Source organism: Monodon monoceros, unplaced genomic scaffold (assembly GCF_005190385.1).
Source record: "Monodon monoceros isolate NGI ecotype Baffin Bay Population unplaced genomic scaffold, NGI_Narwhal_1 Super_Scaffold_21, whole genome shotgun sequence".
Lineage (NCBI taxonomy): Eukaryota > Metazoa > Chordata > Mammalia > Artiodactyla > Monodontidae > Monodon > Monodon monoceros.
The window spans coordinates 166,130,333-166,142,413 of record NW_021703778.1 but is presented as its reverse complement, the minus strand read 5'-3'; the positions used below and the strand labels follow the sequence as shown (position 1 = coordinate 166,142,413).

The window sequence follows — 12,081 nt, the reverse complement described above, 5'->3', positions numbered from 1 at the left end:
AGGAAAGTCTTCCGATGAAGAGGCCAATCTGCCCCCACCCCACAAAAATCTAAAAAAAGAAAAGAAAAAGGGCTTTACCTGACTCAACTTTTTTCTCCCTACCTTGGTCCTGCCCAAATTTCACATCAGGAAAACAACTCTGGGAATTAGGAGCGGTGGTTTTCCAGATATTCCTTTGCGGACTACAACTGGCCTTTGTGCCTGCCCTCTAACAAATTCAAATTAGGTTTAACAAAACACTTAAAAATCTGTGATTCTCTAAACGTGTTATTTACTTGTTAATCCACATTGAATTCCAAAAAGAAATAAAAGACATAAAGAGTTATGTTTTACTCAGAAACTGAAAGGGAAGCTTTAAACAACTTGCACAGGGTCACCAGGCTCTGGTGGACAGGATAGGATTAGTACTTCCTGAAGGCCTGGGCTCTTTGTTAACTGGTGACAGTATTTGGCTGAAATAATACTTTACAAAAAAAATCCAGCATCAGGTTGATCTGACACAAAGTTTAAACTTTAATAGAATCTCAAATATTCAACCTCTTTCCAGTGTTAGATTCCCTAAGTGCTACCTTGGATCAAAGCTCAAACTGCCAGAGACCATTTTGGCTATAACCCAACGAAGAACTAAAACTGTCAAAACTTTAAGGCCAGTGAGTGTTCAGAGTGAAAGTCTCATGTTAAAGGAAGTACAGATTGGTCAGAATCTGCTTCTAAAGGTAACGGTAAGATGACTGCAGATCAAGGAAATCACTATGAGCCCAATCTAAAATTTTAAATACTGCCCAGCAATGGAGATGATGAAATATGGACTCCTCCATCAACAGAAATGGATAGGCCTGTCACAGATACAATGAACTAGATGTCTCATTAGGTTCCTTCTAGTTTTGAGATTCTATGAGCATGTTTTTTAAAAATTTTAAGCCTTATGATAGATACATACACATACTTCCAGTCCAACCATGTTTGCAGAGGCAAAGACCATACTTGCAAAATTAACTTTTTCAAAAATTTTCATTGTCAAGAAACTAAAGTGTCCACATTTGGGTCATTTATTTAACAAGACAAAGGCCACAATAATACAGTAGTTTCCTTAAAAGAGAAAGCTGTCCAAGACAGTCTCATATTCAAGAAAAATAAAGTAGAATACATGTAACCTAGAATGGTTTAAAACAATCATAGGCAGAATCTCTATCTTTAAAGCAGTGTTTATTAGAGAGTGCCAAAAATTCTTGTGGACTATCAGGGAGACCACACAAAACAGAGAACAGCTTAAACAAATGCCAGTCACCCAAGCTTACTAGCAGTGATAGATGAAAAATATATACAATGATAATCATTATGACCAAGATACGTACGTTAACACCCCATGACCAGTACTTACTGCAGCCAATGCTTATTCTCGAGGCCGTCAGACTTGACTCCCGTAAGACTCTAAGGAGACTGCTCAACTTAGGCTTTCTATAAGAACTGTAATATTTTCTAAATAAAACTTAACTGTACTAAACCAAATCAGAATGAATTATGAGTGCTTTTAAGAACCTGCAAAAATAATTATTTTACAGTTGGGAAATGTGTCATACTCGCAAATGTATTTGTCCTGAGCATTCCACAAACTAGATAAAAACGGCAACGTGAGACCAAGCTTAAATTGCAGAGCTGTAGCGGCCTAGCAGTAAAATAGCGCTCCTTCTAACAGTCCTGGCACAGGGTCCAGGCACGGCCGGCTCTCTGCTGGGGGCGGCTTTCTCGACTGTGAAGGCAGATCGTGCCCTCTGTCACTCACGGGGAGCAGTTCTGCCCAACTGTCTCCTTTCCACAACTTTATCATCAATCTCTTTATTAACAGCTCCGCTGCAGTCAGAAAACGCAAACAAGGAGCAATTTTCATGCCAGACTTCTGGAAAGCGCACAGCGCCAGGTCCCACACAGTGTGAAAGCGTGTAGGGGCTGTTCTGCCGAGGGAGAGACAGCCTCCACGAGGAACAAGCACAAGGCTGGGACATTTTACATTCTTATACTAAAACACATCTACCCACTTTCTTACGCCTAAAACCTGAAAAGAACCCAAATATTCACACGTGTGTGTGCGTGGCGACTGGAGAGGGGCACAGCAGTGGAACAAGATCATTTTACTCTCCAGAGATGACTGTATTATTTTACATTTCCATAAAATGTATCATATCCCTTATATCCTTATATCTTTAAGGACTATATGACATTAGAAAACATACAAGGCTGAGATAAATGTCTGCAATGACCTGAAACCCGTAAAACTGAAATTTTGAATTATTCAAAATACATATTTTCGGATTGAAATCTGTTGGTCAAAAAATAGCATCTTACAAAATAATGAAAGGAAATGCTTCTAAAAAGCTTGCAAAGAATTTGTAAGGGACTTAAATATTTTTTTAATTGGGTCATAATCACACGACTAATATGAAATTTAAAACATCCAAGTGAAGTAAAAACTGAGTATACTGTCTAGATAGTTCCAAATACTGAGATGCACGGTACTTAGTGATACTTTATCATTGCAACTGTTAATTACATTACACTCAGCCCAAGACTTAAACCCACCATAGGGCAGAATTTACCTTTAATGGGTTTCCCTTTAATCTGTTTTGTATTTCAATCTATTGATGTGATTGTTTGAAAAATATTCCGTATCTATAAGTAAAACAAATTTTTATGTTTTTCAAGATTCTGATACTATACAACTGAATTTACACTGTTCTAAATAATGCATTTTGCTGTAGTGTGTCTTAGGTAAACTATCTTAGGGCTGTGATACCTGTGCTCAGGTGGAAAAGGACCTGCTATGATCAAAGTGGTAGTGTTAAGTTGAAGGCCAGGGTCAATCAGCTCTGGGGCTTCTAGACCTCAGTTTATTCTACAATGTGAAACAAAACCAACACACCCTTAGGCTTTCCCTGGTCAATGCTGGAACCCATAAGATGGACTGTGGAGGGTTTAGCATAAATCCATTCTCCCCACTAAAAAACAAAAACAACACTTAAACAAAAACTCTAAGCTGGGTGGCAAGGAGGAGACTATTTTTGATTAAAGGCATTATCCTGTACCTTAGAAATATCATAGCAAAAACTATAAAGCTTTGATTGGAGCACACACACAGACTGTTCTGTTCTTCATTTCACCTACTAGTGAAATTTAAAGATACCCAAAACAGGAAAAAAGTGTCTTATTTACATTATGTTAAAGTAAGAATATTTTCAACATTAACATTTTAAATATTAGGTGGTTAAACTCTATAAACCCTAACCAATACTATGCCCTTTGTAGATATGATTTTTAGCTATCTGAAAACGTGAAGTATTTAAAAAGGTGATAACTGGAGAATAAAGTACAATTACAGTCACAACCCTTCACGAAACAATGTGAGCTTTCTGAAATGTGAACTTCAGTACAGCCTCAATTCTACTCTTTCAAGGAAAGTCCTGTGAATTGGGAGGCGGTGAGGAAAGGAACAATGCACTTAAAGTTCAATCCTTTTCAACAAATATGTGTATGGTTTGATCAGCTGCAATGATGTTCCCAGAACATTAAGACAAAAGCATGTCTCTAAGGAAGAAAAGCAGAAGTTTAAATGACTTCCCAAGTATACGAAATCACTTCTAGAATTAAGTACATACGATCACTTCCAAAATACATGGCTCAGAAATATTGATGCCATCTTTCTTGGCGCCAATAAAGCTATATAAAATGTCACAAGAATTTTTAAACTGACGAGTACGGAGAAAGGATGAATAAACTGATTCTACAAATGAGAAACATATCACACAGAATTAAACAGACCACTTCTCTCTGTATGACTGAAGGTCATGTTTATTACAGAACACGCTTAGTATTTCACTTGCCAAGTTCAGGTCTGCACTGAGACAGCATCCATTTGTGAGTTTGGTTTGAAGAAAAGCTAACAGAAAAGAAACAGAGTGGAGAATTTTTTAAAAAAAGCAAAACATACAATTCAGGCTAAAAGGTAACTAATTTTCCTTGTACTATTCTTTTATTAGAATTAAAATAGGCAAAAGTATAACCAAAGGATTGTTCAATGCCTTTTTAGGTAAACAGTTTATCTTTTTGTTTGAATGCACTGAAGTGCACTAACAGTTAATATTTCCAGGGCTTGGTCTACGAGTTTGTGTGTGTTAATAATTTATCCTTTCATATATCAATTACTATTTGGAGCTGCTGATCATTTATCGCCACCTTGAGTGCAGCCAGAATTAATACTACGCAGAGCTCTAAAACATTGTCTGTGTGGAGAAAAAAAGAGGTGTTAATTAGAAAAATACAAACTTTATTCCAGAATATACCCAAAGCCACAAAACACAACTTTCAATTATCATTTTACTAATTCAGCAAGAACCATGAAATGCCAGAAGTCTATGTGGGTGATAGAACTCAGAAAGTTGTGATATTCATCCCCATGTTTAGGTGTCTGTCAAAGTAGAGGAAGTATGGCAAGCTCTATTCTGTAGGTGTTAACAATGGCATCGAGGGTAATTTTTACAGTATTTTCCCTTTTACTGAATAGTCCCAAAAGTTAAGTGTTATTTTAATAAAAGGTTATTCTGCATTGCTGTCATATATTTTTACATATACTACAGGTATTAGAATTTGGAATTTCAGGAATGAAAATATGCACAATTGCATGTCCCTTGAAATAACCTAACATAAGGAGGTCCATCCCTCCATTCAAAGCATTTAAGATAACCATACTCAAAAGCTGGCCATCACATGCATACAGAGCAGTTCATTCCTAACCCTGCTAACCCATAGTTAAGTATGTTGACCACTTAAGGGTTTAAGAAATGCAGAATCTGATTTGCGTTTAGTAAAATGAGAAACATAAGATCCTAAATTCACTGAAAAACAACAGTGCCACCTGCTGACATTGGAGATAAAGCACCAACTGCTTTGAAAACCACCAGCTCTGAAAAGGAAGCATATCAACAGTAAGTACACTGTCTACATGCATGGAATAAATACAAAGAAAAGATACAGTGTCTATATAAACAGAATAAATATTTTGAAGAGTGGGTCAGTTAAAAGTTAATTATTAAGTACTACATTCATGTTTTCCTCCCTAATGATCAATTATATGAAAAACAAATACCTGATTATGTGAGATATGAATTAACACTAGACTGCTGCTAATGGCACAATTAACCAGATATAGATCTTTTCTAAATGTAACCAAAGTAAATTCTTTCCCAAATCTTCACTTAGAGCTATAACTTACAAGTAGAAATAATAATATCACTGAAAAAACCAAAAACAGTCAAAAGAAACCAGCCAACTGTGGGATTGTGCTGTTTTTTTTTTTTATTGTGTTTTCAATGGAGAAATACATCATCTGTTTACAAAATAGCTCTTGAAAAATACAAGGAGTACAGATACTATAAAACAAAGCAAACTCCAGTCATGAGACACTACGTACATCATGCGAAAGCAACAGTCTGATCTCCAAGTTATGAAAACTAGAATTAAAAAGTCACTACACAGAAAAGGTCCAAGTTCCCAGCTTGGCAAAACTTGGGTGCAGTTACATGAAACATTTAATAAACTGAATTCTTTTTCCCCAATGTGTAAACAAAATGACAAGACTAAATCTGTGCCTGGCAATTTCAATCTAACTCTGAAGCTACACAGAACACACAGACACCTTGTAGACTTCACCTGTTAGTCTGACCATCTTTTCTTCTTAGGTGGTAGGAGGAAGGGCAAGGTGACTGTGCAGAGCAAAGATGTGGGAAGTAGAAATACTGTATACTAGACATTACAAAGTATGGTGAAAAGAAAGCCTCAATTAATGCATAGCCTAAGGGGGAAAAGACTACACTCCAACTTCGGAAAATTAATTTAGAAGGATAGGGGAAGAGTTTAAGTAACTGCAGTTTAACATGAAAAATGCACGTGTGATAGAATGGAGCACAATGGAGGATTCATAAAACATGCTCATCAGAAAAATCTGTTAGGTTTGCTTTGTCCAGATTAAGAAAGAATAACTAAGCTTATCAACATCTGGCATCCCTCATATTCTGTAAAGATGAATGCTCTGCTGCTTAATTATGTGGAATTATTTATTGATAGGATAAAACAAAACGAAAAAAGGAGTACAGAGCTGACTAGATGTCAAGTGCTTGCTAGAAATGATTTTTAAATGTTTCTACATGTAAAATTTACTGACAAATTTTGGTCAACCATTTAAAAATAAAAATTTGTTTAAAATTCTTGGAGAAAATGCCTTTTTGCCCACATGTTTAAAATTGAAAATCAACTTTACTATAGTCAGGAGTTCTGTGGAGTGTACAAAATTCCTCATATTTAGAGATCAAATGGCCGTCCAAGATAGATATCATGTTTCACAGGCATTATTTTTAGTCACCCTAAAATTTCAGCCACGGGACCAAAATTTAGTGTTCTGTGTGCCATGTGGCCACAGGGTCACTGGTTTCACACCACGGCTTAAGAAAATACTGGCATTTTGTTTTTTATGAAAGAAGTCCTACGTTATGCATACAAGCAAAATGGGGAAAAGAAAAAGAATGGGGAGGGAGCGAAACCTTTGTTTCAAAGACAAGATATTGAAGGCAAAAGAATATGGAGCTTTAACAAGCTCAAAGAAAAATATTCGTTGGTTGATCGCTGATTTGTATGCACTCTAAACAATTCTATAAATAAAACCAATATAGCATTTCTTAATCGTGACCCCCATCAAAACGAAGCATCTCCTAATTATTCTTTCAATGTCAAATATATACCCTAGAGTCGGCATTTCATTTTTAAAGGTTACAGCTACCTCATAGATGTGCTCTTACCCTTTCTCTGAAGTACAACAGTACGCCACTGCACAGTGGCATCCAATTTGAAGACTAATGGCAAAGGAAATTCTTCAGGAAAAAGTGAAAATCCATCAAGCTGAAAATCTAAAATTAGTTCTACTTTCTAATTAAAAAAAATACATAAAAGTGCATCATCACAATAAGGAATTCTTATGCCAGTTTGTATTGCAAATTTTCCAAACAATGCAGCAAACATAAACCCAGTCCAGATGTCAATTATGAATACAAATATAGCTTGAGGTTTTTTTTAAAGGCAGTAGTTTTTTGAAATCGTTAATGTAACTGTCGCTAACACAATGATCGCAGGGCTCCCGGCTTCACACACTAGCCTGGACTCTTCCCACCAAGTGCTGATCAGCCCAGTAGGGAGGCCACAAAAACCTAAATCCGCTTTCAGTCGTGTCTAGTCTGGTACCCTCCATTCTCCTTTCTTAGCATTTGAAGACAACAGGTTGAGTTGGCAGATATTGTTTATGGACCCCTGAGGTTGTTTTTACCGATTCAATCTCAGTTTTATTGAATTCTTGATAACAGGAATAGGATTTGCAGGGAGAGCAGGGATATCAGAAAGGTCTGTACTGGATGTTTTCTGAGAATAAAAGCAAAGAACACAACATTGTTCAAAGTACTATAACTTAACAATGAGACTTACTTCCCACTGCTTTACTTCCTAAGAAATAGACAGGACCTTAACATAACTATTAAAAATTTAAAGAAAAACGCTCCAAAATGTTTTCGAAATGAAGTGTAAATAAACATGCCTATTACTATGAAATTGTTTGTTCTAACACTTGTAGAAATTTTCAAATAAGTAGCAATATTTCAGTAATATTTTAGCAACATACAAAAACTAATTTCAAATACAGCTTTAATAAACACACTCCTCCAACGCCACCTATAACATACTTATTAAGTTCATGTTAAGTTATGTTTACTTGTAAAAACACTAACAGCTGTAATATTAACTGGCATTGGAGCGCCCCCATGTGGGAGAACACTTAAAGTTCACCTTACACACAGGAGCAGCAGTAGCAGTTAACAGTAGTGAATGTATTATTTTCTGACCCTGTAAATTAAAAATTAAATCTACACAACTGAGCAATAATTTGATTATCCAAAGTTTAGGGAGGTTTTATTATGTTAAAAACAATTAAATCACAAAGCCTTCTTTAACATCCAAAAACATAGAGATGGCATTTTTAAGTGTTTTATTATGGAAAATTCCAAACATACACAAAAATAAGAGCATTATATAATGAACGTCTATGTATTCATCATCCAACTTCATCAACTGTCAGATCAAAGCCAATCCACAGTCCTCACACCTTCACTCCCAGATTATTCTGAAGCAAATCCCAGAGATCCTATTATTTCATCTGTAAATATTTCAAGTTTATCTCAAAACAAGGATTCACTGTTAGACACAGTCACAATATTATAATCACCTCCCCAGAAATAAATATGCCCCTTATATCACCAAATATAGGGATGTATTTTTTAAAAACTTTTTAAATCAATATAATCATTCCTTTTATATTATATAACTGGGTGATTTTTCTCTCAATGGCTCTAGGGATCTTTTCATTAGAAAGAAAATTCTAATTCCTTATAAAAATATCTAAAAGGCAAACACCCACGGGTACGAATCATGATAGTGATGAAGTCAATAAGACAAACTATGAAAATAGTTCCCTAGAGATTAATGTGGCAAACCAAAAGGCATGCAATTATAACCACAGAACTTAAGTCTGACAAGCAAGTTTGTCCGTGTATCAGTATCAAGCACAACACTTCCTAATGTTGTTGGGAGTTACTCCACCCCACAAAATTTTTATTAGGTAAAGGCTATGAAAATAAAAGACATTTCAGAAAGTAGTCATAATATTTATATCACTAGGGACTATGAATGTTAACAGCCAGCAAAAACATGTTGTAAAATGATCACATTAAAGTAACTCTGAACCACAAAGCAGCACAGTATCACTGTCTCATCAGTTCAGCAGCATCACTGGGCGGCAGTTGTCACCCCAGTTATTTTGTAGAGGTTAACCAGTCTAATGTCTACTTAAAGAAAATATTTCCTTTATGTCAGAGTTTGACCTAGACTTTGGAGTGTATTTAATTTGAAAGGATTCAAGAAGAAAACAATTATTTCACAAACAAAATGAAGGTTCACAAATCAATGAAAAGAGTCCAGGTGCCTACTCTATGCAAGGGACTGTCACAAGTAGAATTTCTAGGACAAATGAAAAAATAATTTTAAAGAACTATGGATTACACTAAATTAATAATTGAAAATCGGAGGTGAAAAGTGAGGCAGAAGCACATTTTGAAAATTAAAAGGTATTTTTTAAAAAATCCATGAAGAATGGTTTTAAGTTCTAATTTAAATTTCACTCTCTGACCTATGAACAAAACCTCTACGTGAAGACTACACATTGTGCAGTGACGGTTTAAATGATCTGCAATATCAAACAGCATGTAAGGGGAGGAGTCAGCATCCTGACAGTGCGGAAGAACGGTTCCATCATATCCAGTGCTACCTCCGAATACAATAAATACATCTGCAGGCTGGCAATTACTTTCACAAAGATAACTTTATTCAACTTCTGGATGTGCTCATTTTAATTCATTACACAACACTAATCTTAACAACATTTATAAAATTCTCCTTGCTTTTTGCACTTAGTACCTGAGAGGCCAACAGGGAAGCCGCTGTCTGAATGGTTTCTGATTGAGTTGTACTTGTCTCTGTATCAAGTTGTTCCTGTGAGACAAAGAGGACGGGGGAGGAAAGAGACTTAAAAAAGGATAAAAGAACATAACTGGGTTTGGTGGCTAATAAAAAAGACAAATTGGAAGACAGGAGGGATCAAGAGAAAGATGTGACTACATTACAAAATCATCTATCATCATCAAAAAAAGCCTCGTAGGTTACTTAACCATTTCAGATACACATAAATGTCTATCTGCCTACTTAAACCCTATAAGGCACGGTCAAAATATCTCATGACTTTCCAACCAACTCCAACTTGGACATTGTAAACAAGCACTAATTAAAGACACGTACATGCATATTACAAAACGTTGCCCAGACAATAATTAACAGAATGTAAACCCAAGCTCAGCTTCAGCTATGTGAAAAAAATAAAACTCATTCAGTATTATTAAATAAAATTACCCAGAAGCACAAAAACTGCTCCCAGGCCTTTAATTAAAAGTAGAAAATGTCTCTAAAACATTCCTCCTTCCTTTTGGTTTCTCTTGCCCTTCTCAATAACCAATGCACTGATTCTACTCTAAGAATCATCAGAAAATACAGGGTGAACTGTTGTCATTCCACTGCTCTAATCTTTTTTAAAGCAGTGGCCAAAAATAATACATACACACACACACAAATGAAAATAAACATACAAAAATTTGAATTTCTATAAAACTATATAATAATAATACAATGAAATACCAAATTTCTCCTATGAAATTGAAAAAGGTAAACAGTGTACTAGAAATGGAAGACTGCAGTCTCTCTGAAGCACAACTTAGCAATACCTATTAAGTTTTAAAAGCATCTATTTGTCCCAGTAGTTCCTCTTTCATTAATTTATCCTAATAAAATAAACATAAATGGATGGCAGGTATTTAGCTACAGCCAACATTACAGTAGAAAAGGGCAACTTCCTTTTTTAACAGAAACAACTGCTAACAATAGGGAACTGGTTGAATAAAATATGGTAACAGCCTTAAGACAGCATTCTATGCAGCTGTTAGTAATATTTGTCGATTATTCAATGGCATGAACAATTTTTCTTGGTTTACAGAGTGAATAAAGATTTGAAAGCAAAACACACTGGTATATATGCACACACAAAATCTATAAAGACACCAAAAAGAATACTTGCTAAAATATCTATCATGGAAATCAGGATAATTTGGGGAAAGGAGGAAGATTTCCAGTTTTTCTACAACAAGGACAAAAAAGTTAGAAGTCTTCAGTACATTTCAGTTTCTGAAAAAATGACGTTCAAAGTCTAATACGTTGGCTAAACCAATCTTTCCTACCCCATTTACCTTGATTCAAGCCCCTTGCGCCACAGCTTCTAGCCAGAACTGTGTGCCAAAAACTGGTTCTCTAAACATACCACACTCTCACCCCAATAGTGAGATGAACTTCTCATCCTGTCCTACCCCAAATCCTCTGTATCCTTCAAGGACTACCCCAAACCCTATGTCTTCCTTCTATGAAGCCTTTACTAATTCTGCAGTCTTGCCTCTCACCACCCCCACCATCCTCAATTACTTTTTCTCTGATAACGTAATTAACCACTTCTACCCCTTATCTTCTCTACTTAAATATAAGTTCCATTGAAAACAGGAACATCTCACTCATCACTCTATTCCATTTGGTATCCACCAGATAACCCCGCATCTAGTAGGACCTCATACACTTGAGGAATTAAATTTCAGTGCTACAAATTAACACTAAAAAGGGACAAACACTTCTCTAAAAACAATACTGAAAACCTAAAACCTATACAACGAAATACAGTGCAATATTATAGACATTTCTATCACATCTCTGTACTCTTAATTGTGTATGTATTCCAAGGCTAAATTAGTATACCTTTGTTTCTGTTTTATCATGTCCACTCAAAGCAAGACAGTTAGCATCTTCACTTGTTTCATCCTGTTTTTAAAAAAAAAAGCTTTATTCTCTAAAATGAAAATTTAGATTATTTGCCAATCAATGCTTTAATTTATAAAATTTTTTAAAGTATAAAAATAATTAACCTGTAAGATCGATCAAGTATGTCCTTAAAATAGGTTACTGGTTCACTTAAATTTTTTTTTTTCATTTTAACCAATTTGGCTTCAGTTTCTACCAAAATTTTAAAAAAGAACACGAGGAAAACTGTTATTGCTGATCATCACCACCTGAAGTATATTCCCCAAACCACTAAGTTCATAAAATATTTTTTGTAAGGAAGAGGAAAAAAAGAGTTCCTTGATCAAACAACTTAGGAACTTGGAATACTATCACCCCCTTTCTGGGAGATTCACACACATTAGCACATAAAAGGTTCTGAGAAGTTCTAGAAAGAATCTTTTCTTTAACTTTCCTAAACTTAACCACAGAATCCCCCTGGCTTAGTATGTCTTATTAACATCCTGAAGGAGGTCTGAAAAATGTTCTCCTCAGGTCTTATTTTTTTGATTT

General features: G+C 35.4%; 1 protein-coding gene across 16 annotated transcripts in view; it reads right to left on the bottom strand.

Moving 5' to 3' along the window:
- Positions 1-5,326: 5,326 nt before the first annotated feature.
- PAPOLA (poly(A) polymerase alpha) overlaps positions 5,327-12,081 on the bottom strand; it is a 57,397-nt gene continuing 50,642 nt past the window's right edge. For 5 of the 16 annotated variants that reach the window (XM_029236786.1, XM_029236787.1, XM_029236773.1 and 2 more), the window contains 3 exons: positions 11,488-11,550; positions 9,559-9,633; positions 5,329-7,455 (listed from right to left, as the gene is read on the bottom strand). In XM_029236786.1, coding sequence (XP_029092619.1) covers positions 7,360-7,455; positions 9,559-9,633; positions 11,488-11,550 — 234 coding nt within the window. In that variant the 3' untranslated portion in view covers positions 5,329-7,359. Of the gene's footprint in view, positions 7,456-9,558; positions 9,634-11,487; positions 11,551-12,081 lie in introns of all 16 variants that reach the window. The other 11 variants (XM_029236780.1, XM_029236781.1, XM_029236777.1 and 8 more) reach the window with 3 other exon arrangements.